The following is a 16,170-nucleotide window of genomic DNA, read 5'->3' on the forward strand; positions in this document are numbered from 1 at the left end:
TCCAGTAAGTAAAAGCTGATACCAGCTTTTACAAAAGCACTTCTGGCTTTCCCTGGATGCTAGTTCACACAGCAGAGGAGCCTTCAAGAATCAGAGGCATTTTGGAGAACTGCCTGCAGGTGGCATCTGGAGTATGCAGAGGGGGCACAGGGCTGACATGGTGGCACACAAAGCACAAGAAACAGAATGGCTCTCTTCCAGTGATCATGCCTGCTCCAAAGGCTGGGGGGAGCAGCCATCTCTGACTTTTTTCAGCTGTGCCCCTGTCTGCAAACTGAAAAACTGGTGTGAAGATTCAGGTTAATCAGTACATTGTCTTTGTGCCAGAAACAAATTGGATTTAGTGATTCAAAAAATGAGACCATGAGGTAAAGTTTCCCTGTGGGTACCTGTTAATTTGTCTCTAGAGCAGACCTAGAGAACCTTTCACTTTCCTTCCAATGGTTTCCTGGTCCCACCATGGAGTCTACCACCCCCACCCCAGCCCACATACACAGGCTTTCCCCAAAGATGGAGTATGGTGAGCAAAGAAGGGATCAGGGATCCTTTGGGCCTCTCTCCTCAACAGGATCCTGTGATTTCTGTGTGTTTCCACGCACTGGATGGAATAAAAATAAAGAGGAGTGAGCTCTTAGAGAGATAGGGCAAGTGCCAGGGAGAGGGCACTCAACCCCTGTAGGGAAACAGGAGGGCTGGACACTCACCTGGAGAAAGGAGGAGGTGGTACCAGGCCTTGACCAGACGCAGCACCAAGCCTTGGGGAACAGGAAGGTAGGCCTCAATTTGGGGGACCCCAAGAACCTATTTCCGGCACAGCTATATGCCAGAAGTAAGGGTAGATGGAGGTGCAAATTGTTCAATCAAGAAACTGACTTAATCAAGTCAATTATTAAAGTGTATTAAAGTACACATGAGAAAATACTGTGACAAAGATACAAGTGTAGAAAAATCTGGAGAGGAAGCACAGAAGAAAAGCATGGGGAAAGAGGAAGTACTTCCTGATACGTTAGCGATGACTGGCTCCATTACGGTTTACCCCAGGTCTATATCCATGTCTGCCCCAAGCCTTCTGTCCCCAGGGAGCCCTTTTCCTGAAATTCTATCTACCCAGTGTGGGTAGAATATAACTGTCTCCTCTGAGTGTGACTGTCACTCCTGCTTCAATTCCCAATTCCTTAGGCTGGAGTCTTCTACAAACAGTACCTCTATAGAGGGTCTTTGGGCCTTTTTCCTATGGAACTAATTATCTGCAATTCTCCTCATTTCTGTTTCCCCAGTCTATAAGATCAAACATGGGCAAACAATAAAGCTCCTACTATAATATATGACCATTTCTTTTAATACAAATGTTGGAGTTGTTGTATTTCTATTGAGATGATGATTATTGTACTTTTTCTTTTCTTTTTTTTTTTTGAACATCTTTATTGAAGTATAATTGCTTTACAATGTTGTGTTAGTTTCTGCTGTATAACAAAGTGAATCAGCTATATGTATACATATATCCCCATATCTCCTCCCTCTTGTGCCTCCCTCCCACCTTCCCTATCCCACGCTGCTAGGTGGTCACAAAGCACTGAGCTGATCTCCCTGTGCAATGCAGCTGCTTCCCACTAGCCATCTGTTTCACATTTGGTAGTGTATATATGTCAATGCTACTCTCTCACTTCGTCCCAGCTTACCCTTACCCCTCCCTGTGTCCTCAAGTCCATTCTCTACGTCTGTCTCTTTATTCCTGTCCTGCCCTTAGGTTCGTTAGAACCTTTTTTTTTTTTTTTTTAGATTCCATATATATGTGTTAGCATACAGTATTTGTTTTTCTCTTTCTGACTTACTTCACTCTGTATGACAGACTCAAGGTCCATCCACCTCACTACAAATAACTCAATTTCATTTCTTTTTATGGCTGAGTAATATTCCATTGTATATATGTGCCATATCTTCTTTATCCATTCATCTGTCGATGGACACTTAGGTTGCTTCCATGTCCTGGCTATTGTAAATAATGCTGCAAAGAACACTGTGGTACTTCTCTCTTTCTGAATTACAGTTGTCTCAGGATATATGCCCAGTAGTGGGATTGCTGGGTCATATCGTGGTTCTATTTTTAGTTTTTTAAGGAACCTCCATACTGTTCTCCATAGTGGCTATATCAATTTACATTCCCACAACAGTGCAAGAGGGTTTGCTTTTCTCCACACCCTCTCCAGCATTTATTGTTTGTAGGTTTTTTGATGATGTCCATTCTGACTGGTGTGAGGTGATATCTCATTGTAGTTTTGATTTGCATTTCTCTAATGGTTAGTGATGTTGAGCATCCTTTCATGTGTTTGTTGGCAATCTATATATCTTCTTTGGAGAAATGTCTATTTAGGTCTTCTGCCCATTTTTGGATTGGGTTGTTTTTTTTTTTTTGATATTGAGCTGCATGAACTACTTGTGTATTTTGGAGATTAATCCTTTGTCAGTTGCTTCGTTTGCAAATATTTTCTCCCATGCTGAGGGTTGTCTTTTCATCTTATTTATGGTTTCCTTTGCTGTGCAAAAGCTTTTAAGTTTCATTAGGTCCCATTTGTTTATTTTTGTTTTTATTTCCATTTCTCTAGGAGGTGGGTCAAAAAGGATCTTGCTGTGATTTATGTCACAGAGTGTTCTGCCTATGTTTTCCTCTAAGAGTTTTATAGTGTCTGGCCTACATTTAGGTCTTTAATACATTTTGAGTTTATTTTCGTGTATGGTGTTAGGGAGTGTTCTAATTTCATTCTTTTACATGTAGCTGTCCAGTTTTCCCAGCACCACTTATTGAAGAGACTGTCTTTTCTGCACTGTATATTCTTGCCTCCTTTATCAAAGAAAAGGTGACCATATGTGTATGGGTTTATCTCTGGGCTTTCTATCCTGTTCCATTGATCTATATTTCTGTTTTTGTGCCAGTACCATACTGTCTTGATTACTGTAGCTTTGTAGTATAGTCTGAAGTCCGGGAGCTTGATTCCTCCAGCTCCGTTTTTCTTTCTCAAGATTGCTTTGGCTATACGGGGTCTTTTGTGTTTCCATACAAATTGTGAAGTTTTTTTGTTCTAGTTCTGTGAAAAATGCCATTGGTAGTTTGATAGGGATTGCATTGAATCTGTAGATTGCTTTGGGTAGTAGAGTCATTTTCACAATGTTGATTCTTCCAATCCAAGAACATAGGATACCTCTCCATCTGTTTGTATCGTCTTTAATTTCTTTCATCAGTGTCTTATAGTTTTCTGCATACAGGTCTTTTGTCTCCTTAGGTAGGTTTACTCCTAGGTATTTTATTATTTTTGTTACAGTGGTAAATGGGAGTGTTTCCTTAATTTCTCTTTCAGATTTTTCATCATTAGTGTATAGGAATGTAAGAGATTTCTGTGCATTAATTTTGTATTCTGTTACTTTACCAAATTCATTGATTAGCTCTAGTAGTTTTCTGGTAGCATCTTTAGGATTCTCTATGTATAGTATCATGTCATCTGCAAACAGTGACAGTTTTACTTCTTTTCTGATTTGGATTCCTTTTATTTCTTTTTCTTCTCTGATTGCTGTGGCTAAAACTTCCAAAACTATGTTGAATAATAGCAGTGAGAGTAGGCAGCCTTGTCCTGTTCCTGATCTTAGAGGAAATGGTTTCAGTTTTTCACCATTGAGAACGATGTTGGCTGTGCATTTGTCATATATGGCCTTTATTATGTTGAGGTAGGTTCCCTCTATGCCTACTTTCTGGAGAGTTTTTATCATAAATGGGTGTTGAATTTTGTCGAAAGCTTTTTCTGCATCTACTGAGATGATCATATGGTTTTTAATCCTTCGATTTGTTAATATGGTGTATCACATTGACTGATTTGCGTATATGGAAGAATCCTTGCATTCCTGGGATAAACCCCACTTGATCATGATGTATGATCCTTTTCATGAGCTGTTGGATTCTGCTGGCTAGTATTTTGTTGAGGATTTTTGCATCTATGTTCATCAGTGATACTGGCCTGTAGTTTTCTTTTTTTGTGACATCTTTGTCTGGTTTTGGTATCAGGGTGATGGTAGCTTCGTAGAATGAGTTTGGGAGTGTTCCTCCCTCTGCTATATTGTTGAAGGGTTTGAGAAGGATAGGTGTTAGCTCTTCTCTAAATGTTTGATAGAATTCGCCTGTGAAGCCATCTGGTCCTGTTGGAAGATTTTTTTTTTAACATCTTTATTGGAGTATAATTGCTTTACAATTGTGTGTTAGTTTCTGCTTTATAACAGAGTGAATCAGTTATACATATACATATGTTCCCATATGTCTTCCCTCTTGCATCTCCCTCCCTCCCACCCTCCCCATCCCACCACTCCAGGTGGTCACAAAGTGCCGAGCTGACCTCTCTGTGCCATGCAGCTGCTTCCCACCAGCTATCTACTTTGCGCTAGGTAGTGTATATATGTCCATGCCACTCTCCCACCCCGTCACAGCCTACCCCTCCCCCTCCCCACATCCCCAAGTCCATTCTCTAATCACAGTTTCAATTTCAGTGCTTGCGATTGGTCTGTTTATATTTTCTATTTCTTCCTGGTTTAGTCTCGGAAGGTTGTGCTTTTCTAAGAATTTGTCCATTTCTTCCAGGTTGTCCATTTTATTGGCATATAGTTGCTTGTAGTAATCTCTCATGATCCTTTGTATTTCTGCAGAGTCAGTTGTTACTTCTCCTTTTTCATTTCTAATTCTGTTGATTGAGTTTTCTCCCTTTTTTTCTTGACGAGTCTGGCTAATGGTTTATCAATTTTTTTTATCTTCTCAAAGAACCATCTTTTAGTTTTATTGGTCTTTGCTATTGTTTCCTCCATTTCCTTTTCATTTATTTCTGATCTGATCTTTATGATTTCTTTCCTTCTGCTAACTTTAGGGCTTTTTTGTTCTTCTTTCTCTAATTACTTTAGGTGTAAGGTTAGGTTGTTTATTTGAGATTTTTCTTGTTTCTTGAACTAGGATGGTATTGCTATAAATTTCCCTCTTAGGACTGCTTTTGCTGCATCCCATAGGTTTTGGGTCGTCATATTTTCATTGTCATTTGTTTCTAGGTATTTTTTGATTTCCTCTTTGATTTCTTCAGTGATCTCTTGGTTATTTAGTAGTGTATTGTTTAGCCTCCATGTGTTTGTATTTTTTACAGTTTTTTCCTGTAATTGATATCTAGTCTCATAGTGTTGTGGTCAGAAAAGATACTTGATATGATTTCAATTTTCTTAAATTTACCAAGGCTTGATTCGTGACCCAAGATATAGTCTATCCTGGAGAATGTTCCATGAGCACTTGAGAAGAAAGTATATTCTGTTGTTTTTGGATGGAATGTCCTATAAATATCAATTTAAGTCCATCTTGTTTAATGTATCATTTAAAGCTTGTGTTTCCTTATTTATTTTAATTTTGGATGATCTGTCCATTGGTGAAAGTGGGGTGTTAAAGTCCCCTACTATTATTGTGGTACTGTTGATTTCCCCTTTTATGGCTGTTAGCATTTGCCGTATGTATTGAGGTGCTCCTATGCTGGGTGCATAAATATTTACAATTGTTATATCTTCTTCTTGGATTGATCCCTTGATCATTATGTAGTGTCCTTCTTTGTCTCTTGTAATAGTCTTCATTTTCAAGTCTATTTTGTCTGGTATGAGAATTGCTACTCCAGCTTTCTTTTAATTTTCCATTTTCATGGAATATCTTTTTCCATCTCCTCACTTTCAGCCTGTATGTGTCCCTAGGTCTGAAGTGGGTCTCTTGTAGACAGCATATATACGGGTGTTTTTTTTGTATCCATTCAGCCAGTTTATGTCTTTTGGTTGGAGCATTTAATCCATTTACATTTAAGGTAATTATCGATATGTATATTCCTATTACCATTTTCTCAATTGTTTTGGGTTTGTTTTTGTAGGTCTTTTCCTTCTCTTGTGTTTCCTGCCTAGAGAAGTTCCTTTAGCATTTGTTGTAAAGCTGGTTTGGTGGTTCTGAATTCTGTTAACTTTTGCTTGTCTGTAAAGGTTTTAATTTCTCCATCGAATCTGCATGAGATCCTTGCTGGGTAGAGTCATCTTGGTTGTAGGTTCTTCCCTTTCATCACTTTAAGTATGTCCTGCCACTCCCTTCTGGCTTGCAGAGTTTCTGCTGCAAGATCAGCTGTTAACCTTATGGGGATTCCCTTGTATGTTATTTGTTGTTTTTCCCTTGCTGCTTTTAATATTTTTTCTTTTTATTTAATTTTTGATAGTCTGATTAATATGTGTCTTGGCATGTTTCTCCTTGGATTTATCCTGTATGGGACTCTCTGCACTTCCTGGACTTGATTGACTATTTCCTTTCCCATATTAGGGAGGTTTTCAACTATAATCTCTTCAAATATTTTCTCAGTCCCTTTCTTTTTCTCTTCTTCTTCTGGGACCCCTATAATTTGAATGTTGGTGTGTTTAATGTTGTCCCAGGGGTCTCTGAGACTGTCCTCAATTCTTTTCATTCTTTTTGTTTTAGTCTGCTCCACAGTAGTTATTTCCACTATTTTATCTTCCAGGTCACTTATCCGTTCTTCTGCCTCATTTATTCTGCTATTGATTCCTTCTAGAGAATTTTTAGTTTCATTTATTGTGTTGTTCATCATTGTGTGTTTGCTCTTTAGTTCTTCTAGGTCCTTGTTAAACGTTTGTTGTATTTTCTCCATTCTATTTCCAAGATTTTGGATCATCTTTACTATCATTACTCTGAGTTCTTTTTCAGGTAGACTGCCTATTTCCTCTTCATTTGTTTGGTCTGGTGAGTTTTTACTTTGCTTCTTCATCTGCTGCATATTTCTTTGTCTTCTCATTTGTTTAACATACTCTGTTTGGGGTCTCCTTTTCACAGGCTGCTGGTTCGTAGTTCCTGTTGTTCTTGGTGTCTGCCCCCAGTGGGTGAGGTTGGTTCAGTGGCTTGTGTAGGCTTCCTGGTGGAGGGGACTGATGCCTGTGTTCTGGTGGGTGGGGGCTGGATCTTGTCTTTCTGGTGGGTAGGGCTGCATCTGGTGGTGTGTTTTGGGGCGTCTGTGAACTTAGTATGATTTTAGGCAGCCTCTCTGCTAATGGGTGGGGTTGTGTTCCTGTCCTGCTAGTTGTTTGGCATAGGGTGTCCAGCACTGTAGCTTGCTGGTCTTTGAGTGGAGCTGGGTCTTAGCGTTGAGACGGATATCTCTGGGAGAGCTCTCGCCTATTGATATTATGTGGGGCCGGAGGTCTCTTGTGGTCTAATGTCTTGAACTCGGCTCTCCCACCTCAGAGGCTGAGGCCTGACACCAGGCCAGATCACCAAGACCGTGTCAGCCACACAACTCCGAAGAAAAGGGAGGAAAAAAAAGAAAGAAAAAAATATTTTTTAATAATAATAAATTTTTAAAAATTGTTAAAAGAAAAGAAATTTTTAAAAAGAGAGCAACCAGACCAGTAAAGAAATCCACCAATGATAACAAGCTCTAAAAACTATACTAAGATAAACATAAAAATCAGAAACAAATCAGTCGCAGATAGCAAACCCCAAGTCTACAGTTGCTCCCAAAGTCCACAGCCTCAATTTTGGGATGATTTGTTGTCTATTCAGGTATTCCACAGATGCAGGGTACATCAAGTTGACTGTGGGGATTTAATCTGCTGCTCCTGAGGCTGCACGGAGAAATTACCCTTTCTCTTCTTTGTTTGCACAGCTCCTGGGGTTCAGATTTGGTTTTGGCCCCGCCTCTGCATGTAGATCACCCTCAGGCATCTGTTCCCACCCAGACAGGACGGGGTTAAAGCAGCGGCTGATTAGGGTGCTCTGGCTCACTCAGGCCTGGGGGAGGGAGGGGCACAGTAGTTATAATTGCACCGCCGGGCCAGCTTGACATTGCAACAGCCTGAGGCACGCCGTGTGTTCTCCCGGGGAAGTTGTCCCTGGATCACGGGACCTGGCAGTGGCGGGCTGCACAGGCTTCCGGGGGGGTGTGGATAGTGACCTCTGCTTGCACACAGGATTCTTGGTGGCTGCAGCAGCAGCGTTAGCGTTTCATGCACGTCTCTGGGGTCCAAGCTGATAGCCGTGGCTCACATGCGTCTCTGGAGCTCGTTTAGGCGGTGCTCTGCCTTCTGTGGGCACACAGGGAAGGAATCCCGTCTCCTCGCGCACCCCAAAACAATGGTCTCTTGCCTCTTAGGCAGTTCCAGACTTTTTCCCTGACTCCCTCCCAGCTAGCAGTGGCGCACTAGCCCCCTTAAGGCTGTGTTCACACAGCCAACCCCAGTCCTCTCCCTGGGATCTGACCTCTGAAGCCCGAGCCTCAGCTCCCAGATCCCGCCTGCCCTGGCGGATGAGGAGACAAGCCTCTCAGGCTGGTGAGTGCTGGTCGGCACCAATCCTCCCTGCAGGAATCTCTCTGCTTTTCCCTCTACACCCCTGTTCCTGCGCTCTCCTCCGTGGCTCCAAAGCTCCGCCGCCGCCCCGCCCACCGTTCTTTTGTCTCTGTTTTTTCTTTTTTCTTTTGCCCTACCCAGGTACATGGGGGTTTTCTTGCCTTTTGGGAAGTCTGAGGTCTTCTGCCAGCATTCAGTAGGTGTTCTGTAGGAGTTGTTCCACATGTAGATGTATTTTTGATGTATTTGTGGGGAGGAAGGTGATCTCCACGTCTTACTCCTCTGCCATCTTGAAGGTCTCCTCTGTACTTTTCCTTAAGATGAAGGGGAAAAGAACATTCTCATTGTCCACAGACTAGGAAAGCAGTGGGTTAACGTGCTTTTCCATCTGCTTCAAGTCCCAAGTTGCTTGAAGGTGCTTCTAGTTGGAGGGGATGTGTTACAGGTGAGTCCTGCCATGTGGAACCAGGACAGAGGCTGGGCAGGGACGCATCGTTGTTTGGCAGATAAGCTACATTTTATTAAACCAAATAATCTAAGAATTATGTTGCTAGGCTTGTTTATACCCTTTCTGGTTTTTTCCTAAGCTTTAGCAAAGTCTTATTCACATATTTCATTTTTTTCTCAGCTGTGTTATAGAGTAACAGGAAAATATTTTGTCCAAGTGGGAGAGTAGTAGATCTTGAACCATCTATAAAATCAGAGGGTAAAATAACTCTGGAAGTAGGAGCTGGGGCTTTATGATATCACTGCCCCTCCCCCATGCGCAGTGCCATACTTGGAGAGCTGGGTTTAATTTATTAAGGAAAGCAGCGGTTACATTCTGCCTTCATATGGGGCAGGGGACTCGGACAGATAAGCAGGACCCCTGGTGTCTCTGTACACAGAGAGGTTATGAGAAAACCTCAAATGAAAGGGCAAAAATAATGCACTCATTTCTCATCATGAGTTACTCCCTTGTATCTCTGTAAGATGTATGGACGCCAGTGTGCTAAAGAGAAAAGCCATGAAAGGACCATCCTGAGCACCAAGAGGTGTGAGTTCTCTCATTCTCAGTCACTCAGAACCATTTGTGGGTTATGTTTCCTCCTATACTGTTCCCTCTTGTCTCCCTCATATCCTCCCTCTCTTACTGTTTCCCTCTCTCCCTCTCATTCTGTCTCTCTTTCTCTGTCTTAATCTCTTACATATACACACACTTACCTTTCCACCCTGTCCCCAGAAATAAATTATTGCTCAGACTACCCTAATAGGATAATCAGGCTAGACTTGACTTCCAAGTTTTCAAAAAAATTTTTTAGAGTAGATCTCACTTCAAATCATCCCTGATTACCAAATTTTCAAGTTTATCTCCATTGAAGTCACCTCATTTGTTTGCTTTATTTAAGAGTTAGATGCCATGGGACTCACAGTTCTAGCGTTTTTCAGCTTCTGGACGTTTGTGGCCTGCGCTTATACACAGAGAAGAGGGGTAGGGACTGTCTGAATCTGTGGGGACCCACTGCGCTGCTGCCACTGCCTACCCTCCCAGGGCTTCTCCTGGTGTGTCCTTCCTTGCAGTTCTTCTTGTTCCTGACATTTCAGCTCCTCTTCTAAATATCTATCTTTTTGAAGGTAGGAAGTTACCTTCTTCCCATGATCAGAACCCAAAGAGATTTCTAAATTCCACTTTTTCTTTCTTTGTAGTTCCTTATGTATTATCACACAGAAAACAGTGTCCACCAAAAATATTATCCCTACTGCCAGATAGAAAAGGAAATGAAACTAGACAGGAGTTGGTGACTGGAGGCCTGCAAAAGAAAATGACAGAGTAAATGCTATTTAGAAACCAGAGGGATCTGGCTGAGTTACGTTTGGAAGAGAAGGTTGGCTGAGACCTAATATGTCTGTACCCAAGGCAGACACTGGTCATTTTAGGGGCAGGAGGGAGCTCCAGCTGGGCTATATGGTTATAGACAGGCGGTGGGCTCCTCCTAAGAGCTTAACTGCCAGGGCCTTGCTGGTGGACTTACTCCCTAGTTTCAGAGACAACTGCTATTTCTATGCCATTTAATCATTAGAATTTAGGTTGAAGATAAACTTTTTTTCCCAAACAGTCTTTGTTCTGGAGCTCACAATCCCTCCACCTCAGCCATATAGAGATACTTGGGCAAGTATTTATGTGCAATCCACAAAATCCCTATCTCACTAATTTACGGTATGTAAAAACTGCACCCCAATGTCTTTATATCCCCATATCTATGACAACAGATAGGAGGAAGTCAGTATATTGTTGATTAGATTATTGGTGAGAGAAGAGGAGAGAGAGGGAGGGAAAGAAGGAGGAAGAGAGAGAGGAGAGAGAGGAGAATGGGAGAAGGAGAAAGAGGGAGGGAGGGAGTGGGAGAGAGAGAGAGAAGGCAGGAGAAAATAAAGAAGGAAGGACAAAAGGATGGAAATAAATGGAGGAAGGAAAGAAAACAAAGAAAAAGAAAGGGAAGGAAATTTAAGGAAGTTTATGAGGAGAATGCTGAAGTTTTGAATCAAGAGTGGAAAGACCTGTTCATGGTTTTTCCTGGCTGAGCCATGAAAAAGGTGTCATGAGACCTCAGTCCCATAGGAGTTAAGGGAGCATCTCCTCATGTGCCAGTCAGCTCCCATCATTCTCACTCACCAAACACCTGAAGCTCCAACTCAGGGCGGTGCTTGATGACATTTCCATCTTCTGTGGTAGCCTCACACCAGTATAATCCGGAGTCTTCTTTTTTAGCAGGTAGTATCTGGTATTCAGAGGATATGTTCCTGCTCATCAGTGTCTTGCTTCCCACAAGGGAAGTAAGGAGAAGTAAAGCTGCAAACCAGGCTTTTGTGGGAGCAACTTTGTTTCACAGCTCAGGTTAACCAGATTCCCCTCTAGGAGGGGGAATGACAAGGATGATCTCAGCACTGGGGCTGGAAATAGCTCTAAAGAAAAAGTTGATAGGGATAGGGTGGCCTGCTTCAGTGTCAAGGTTTTTTGTTTGTTTGTTTGTTTTTTAATAGAAGATACATTCCCACCCCCTTTGGGAAACCTGCCCCTAGAGAATGCATCTATAAGACATAATTTTCCCCACTTCTAGCAGAGAGTCATTTGGGGTTTCCTCATAGACGTACTGACAGTTGACAGTTTGCCCCTATTCTACTGGGGAGAACACCTCTACACAGTCCATGCTTCCCTGAATAGCCATGTTATTATATGACCATGCCCTTTGGTAATGGTTGACCAGGAGTGGACACTGACCCCTACACTAGCCAGTTCAGTGACTCATTACTTCTGTTTCTACCTCAAAAGATAATCTAGGGGAATTCCCTGGCAGCCCAGTGGTTAGGACTCCGCCCTTCCACTACAGGGGGTCCAGGTTCGATCCCTGGTCGGGGAACTAAGATCCCGAAAGTCACGCAGTGTGGCTAAATAAATAAATAAATAAATAATCTGGGACAAGAATTTCTTTCCCATAGGAATGAACTATTTTTCAGACAGAAAAAAGTTGCTAGTGGTTATGAGTACTAAGATAAAAGGCCATGAGAGAGTAACAACAAGGGCCACATGCAAACTGGGACAGAGGAAACTGCTTAGTTAGCAGATGTTCAGAGAGAAGTGGAACCAGAGAGGCCACGGGGTCCTTGAGAGATAGACAGAAAGTATAACCACATCCTAATGTCTTCCTGGCTATGGAGCTTTTATGAGATTCCATTGAGTTATTTTCTAATAACTCTCCTACCTACCTTGAGTGAGTCACCACTCCTTGCAACTAAAATAAAATTGATGAAATGGATTCTCACTATGCCATGGCCTTGACATTAGCTCCTGGAATTACTGATGTGGCACAGTAGTGTACTGGAAAGAGCAATGAACAAGGACCCAGAAGACCTCAGTTCTGATCCCAGTCCGGCCACTGGTCATTGTGTGGCCTTCATAAGGCGGTTTATCTCTCTGGAGTTCAGTTTTTTCACTTGTAAATTGAAGTGATAATTTATGATGTTTACTCTGGTTCTTAAAACTATAGCTCTATGACTATTCAGATACAATACCTTTTATAAAGTGATAGATATTCCTGCTGATGTGTAGCGATGCCTTTCCATGCCTGAACAGTGCTAGATGCCACTGTGTCTCAGGTTGGTTTTCAGAATGGTGAATTCAGAATTCTGAGGAGAAAACTTAAAGGTTTTGCCATTTTGGTAGAAAAGTACATTGTACACCAGCTTATTCTTCCATCCATGACACCTCAAGGCCAGAGGTTCCCCTTCAGTGAAGACTCTGCGAGACCTGGAGTAGTAGCCAATCTGGAAAATGTGGACCCAAAACATGTGTATATGGTGGCAGAGGTACAAGGAAGCCAAAGCTGGACCCTAGGGACTTATCTTTTTTCTCTTTGTAACATTCCAACTTCAGAGCTCTGCTGAATTTGAGGCCTATCTCCCATTCCTCAAATATCTTTAGCTTTGCTGGGAAGAAAAGTAATCTTTACCGGCAGCCATGCACACAGCCCCTTTTTATCTTTCCTTTCCAGATCTCAGAAGTTGGTTGGGACAAAAATAGCTTACTCTATGTGGTAGGCAGTATTTTAAGATGTCCCCAATGAGTCACACTCTTGTATAATCCCTTTGAGTGTGGCTGGAACCTATGACTTGCTTGTAACCAACAGAATATGATAAAGGTTATGTGATGTCACTCCCATGATGATGTTACATTATATGAGACTGTCTTAGCTGACTGGACTGCAGGAGACTTCTGCTGGCTTTGAAGAAATGAGCTGACATGTTGTTAAGAGGGCCTTTGTGAGGGCCACATGGCAGGGGGTCTCCAGCAAATGAGACTGGCCTCCAGCAAAAAAGGTGCGGACCTCAGTCCTACAACCACAAGGAATTGAATTCTGCCAATGACCATGGGCACTTGGAAGAGCTGCTGGAATGAACACAGCCCAGTCAACACCCTGACTGCAGCCTCAGCAGAGCACCCAGCCAAGCTGTGCCAAGACTCCTGACCCATGGAAAGATAATAAATGTATGTTGTTTTAAACTGTTAAATTTATGGTAATTTGTTACACAGCAGTAAGAAACGAATACACTCTAACTCCTGACTAATTTGTTAATGGGATCACACGTACTAAGACAAACACACAGAAAGGCAAACATATCCAGGTGTGTGTATATATGCTTTTAAACTGACAGGAATACTAACATATGTGCAAATCAGTGATATAGCTGGTAAAAACAAACTCCAAGTCAAATGAGCCCTCCCTGTTTTTTGTTTTTTGTTGTTTTTTGGCTGCATAGGGTCTTTGTTGCTGCACGCGGGCTTTCTGTAGTTGTGGTGCTCGGGCCTCTCATTACGGTGGCTTCTCTTGCTGTGGAGCACGGGCTCTAGGCACGCAGGCTTCAGTAGTTGTGGCGTGCGGGCTCAGTTGTTGTGGCTCACGGGCTCTAGAGTGCAGGCTCAGTAGTTGTTGCGCACGGGCTTAGTTGCTCCGTGGCACATGGGATCTTCCCGGACCAGGGCTTGAACCCGTGTCCCCTGCATTGGGAACTCCCTCATTAAGGTTTTGTCTGTCTCTTTTTTGAGTGTTTAAAAAGAGGCTGGATATATTCGGGAAAATACTTTAAAATAATTAAAAGACCTTGAGAGGTTGGCTCCTACCTTCAGGATGGCTGCACATAAATCACTTCATATAATCCCCATAACAACCTACCCCCACCCAGGATAGGAATATGAAATCCATTTTATGGATGAGGAAACAGAAGGCACGGAGACTTACTTGCCCATGGCACAAAGCAATCATGCAGCAGAGCCAGGTTTCAACACAAGTCTGTCTGGCTCCAACCCACCCTCCACTTATTAATAATAATTATAGTTAACAAGAGTGGGGCACTTACTATGTGCCAGGCACTCTGCTAAGTATTTACTCATTTATAGCCATAATATTCCTAGGAGGCAGGTATTCCTTTTGAGTCCATTCTCCAGATGAGAACTGAGGTTTGGAAAGGTTGGTGACATGGCCAAGATCACATAGCTAATGAGTGTCAGAGAAAATATGATTCACTCCCCAAGCCTGCGCTCTTAACTCCTGTGATATGTAGCCAAACTGTCTCTCCGAATGTCCAGTCCCCCTCCCCCATGCTCCCCTTGCTGCAGGCACACTGGTGCTTTTCAATTCTCATCCCAGACCAAGCCCCTCCCCACCTCCCAGCCTCTGCATGTGCTTTTCCCTCCACCCAGAAAGCTTCCTCCTAGTCCCTCCCTTATTTGCAACCCTAGTTCCTCTTCTTCCTCTAGGTCTGAGTTCCAATGTCCCCTCTTCAGTGTAGTCTTCCCTGACTTTCTACTTCGATTCTTCTCTCACTCAGATCCTTGTTTTTCCCATCAAGGCACTCATTACAACTTACCAAAAATTTTTTGTTAGTTTCATTTTACTTGTATTTTATTTGCCTTTCCCACTAGAATGAAAGGCCCATGAGGGCAGAAATTTGTCTGTCTTGGTCCCTGACATATCTCCAGTAGCCAGAAGATTCCAGGTATTAATAGGTGCTCTGTAAGTATTTAATAGATTATAATCATTAGAATTTGCAGCTCACCAATGGAAGAAAGCAGATGGTTTCCAACCCCAAGCTAAGTGTTCTCTTGTGTTAAAAAAAAAAGGCTTTCAGCTTCTGCTGCTCCAAGAGATAAGTTAGCACAGCAAGCACAGCCTCGATGGAGTCCTCCCAGTGCACTAGAAGGAAGTCTGCTCAAAGGTGTTCACCCACAAATCCCACACCAGGGACCTTGGGCCACAGAACAGCCCTGCTTGGCCTCCTTAAAGCTTCTTCTCTGCGGGGAGGGATCACACAGAATCTGATCTGCTGCCCAGAAGCTGCTGCATACCAGGGCTGAGCTGGATGCCTCATGGTCATGAGCCAGTTCATTCTTTGCCATCACCCCAGATGACAGGCGTCTATCCCTATTTTACCCATTAGGAGACTCAGGTTCACAGTGGTGAGATGGCTTTCCCAGAGCCACGCAGCTGGTAAGTGGGAGAGTCACTCACTCCCCCTTTAACATTCTTCGGTGGCTCCTTGTCATCTTCAGAAATGAACTCCAAATTCTTTAGCACGTAACAGAGCAGGACCCTATAGAGCTTTCCTGGGACAGACCCCTCCCCAGCTTGTCCTCTGCCTGCCTCCTTTTTGTAGAAAAGCTGTAGTTTCCCAGGCCTCCCCTGAGTCACAAAAGCCTGGCTCAAGAGTTAATGATTGAAAGGATGTGAACATGTAGTGGCAAAAATAGCAGTTGGGCCAGGAGAACTGATAAGAATTTAAACAGTAAATTGGCCATATGGCAGTCACAGAATCTTTAGTTTTTCTCTGAAGTACATAGATAACAGTATCTGACGCACATTTCCTGAGTTGTTTTACAGATGCTAAAACCCCCACCAAATGGAGGAAGTTAACTACTTGATGACCATGAGCACCATAGCCCCCAGAGCTACTGGAGCCTGAGGATTGATAATGTTAACCCCTGTGACACAGCCCTGTTACCTCACCATCAACCAATCAGAGAATTGTGCACGAGCTGATCACATACCCTGAGACCCCCCTCCCTCCCCTTGTCTTTAAAAATGTCTCCCTGAAACCCATAGGGGAGTTCAGGTTTTTTGAGCATTAGCTGTCCCAGACTCCTTGTCTGGTGCCTTACAATAAATGGTGCACTTTCCTTCACCACAACCCGGTGTCAGTAGATTGGCTTTACTGTGTGCGGGTGAGCAGACTCATTTGGTTTGGTAA

The 16,170-nt window shown here is 42.8% G+C and overlaps 2 protein-coding genes across 4 annotated transcripts in view; one reads left to right on the top strand and one right to left on the bottom strand.

The window, feature by feature from the left end:
• Nucleotides 1-16,170, top strand: part of LOC309667366 (histone H2B type 2-F) — a 72,239-nt gene that overhangs the window by 22,716 nt on the left and 33,353 nt on the right. The gene's annotated exons all lie outside the window — the stretch shown is intronic.
• Nucleotides 9,844-15,322, bottom strand: FCGR1A (Fc gamma receptor Ia; the record flags this gene model as incomplete). Its single annotated transcript, XM_082418594.1, is given in 8 exon segments — nucleotides 9,844-10,130; nucleotides 11,045-11,201; nucleotides 11,204-11,334; nucleotides 12,442-12,448; nucleotides 12,451-12,504; nucleotides 12,508-12,670; nucleotides 12,672-12,693; nucleotides 15,154-15,322. Coding segments are annotated over 8 exon segments (990 nt in total).

This window comes from Balaenoptera physalus (genome assembly GCF_965194825.1).
Source record: "Balaenoptera physalus genome assembly, chromosome: 1".
NCBI classification, from domain to species: domain Eukaryota; kingdom Metazoa; phylum Chordata; class Mammalia; order Artiodactyla; family Balaenopteridae; genus Balaenoptera; species Balaenoptera physalus.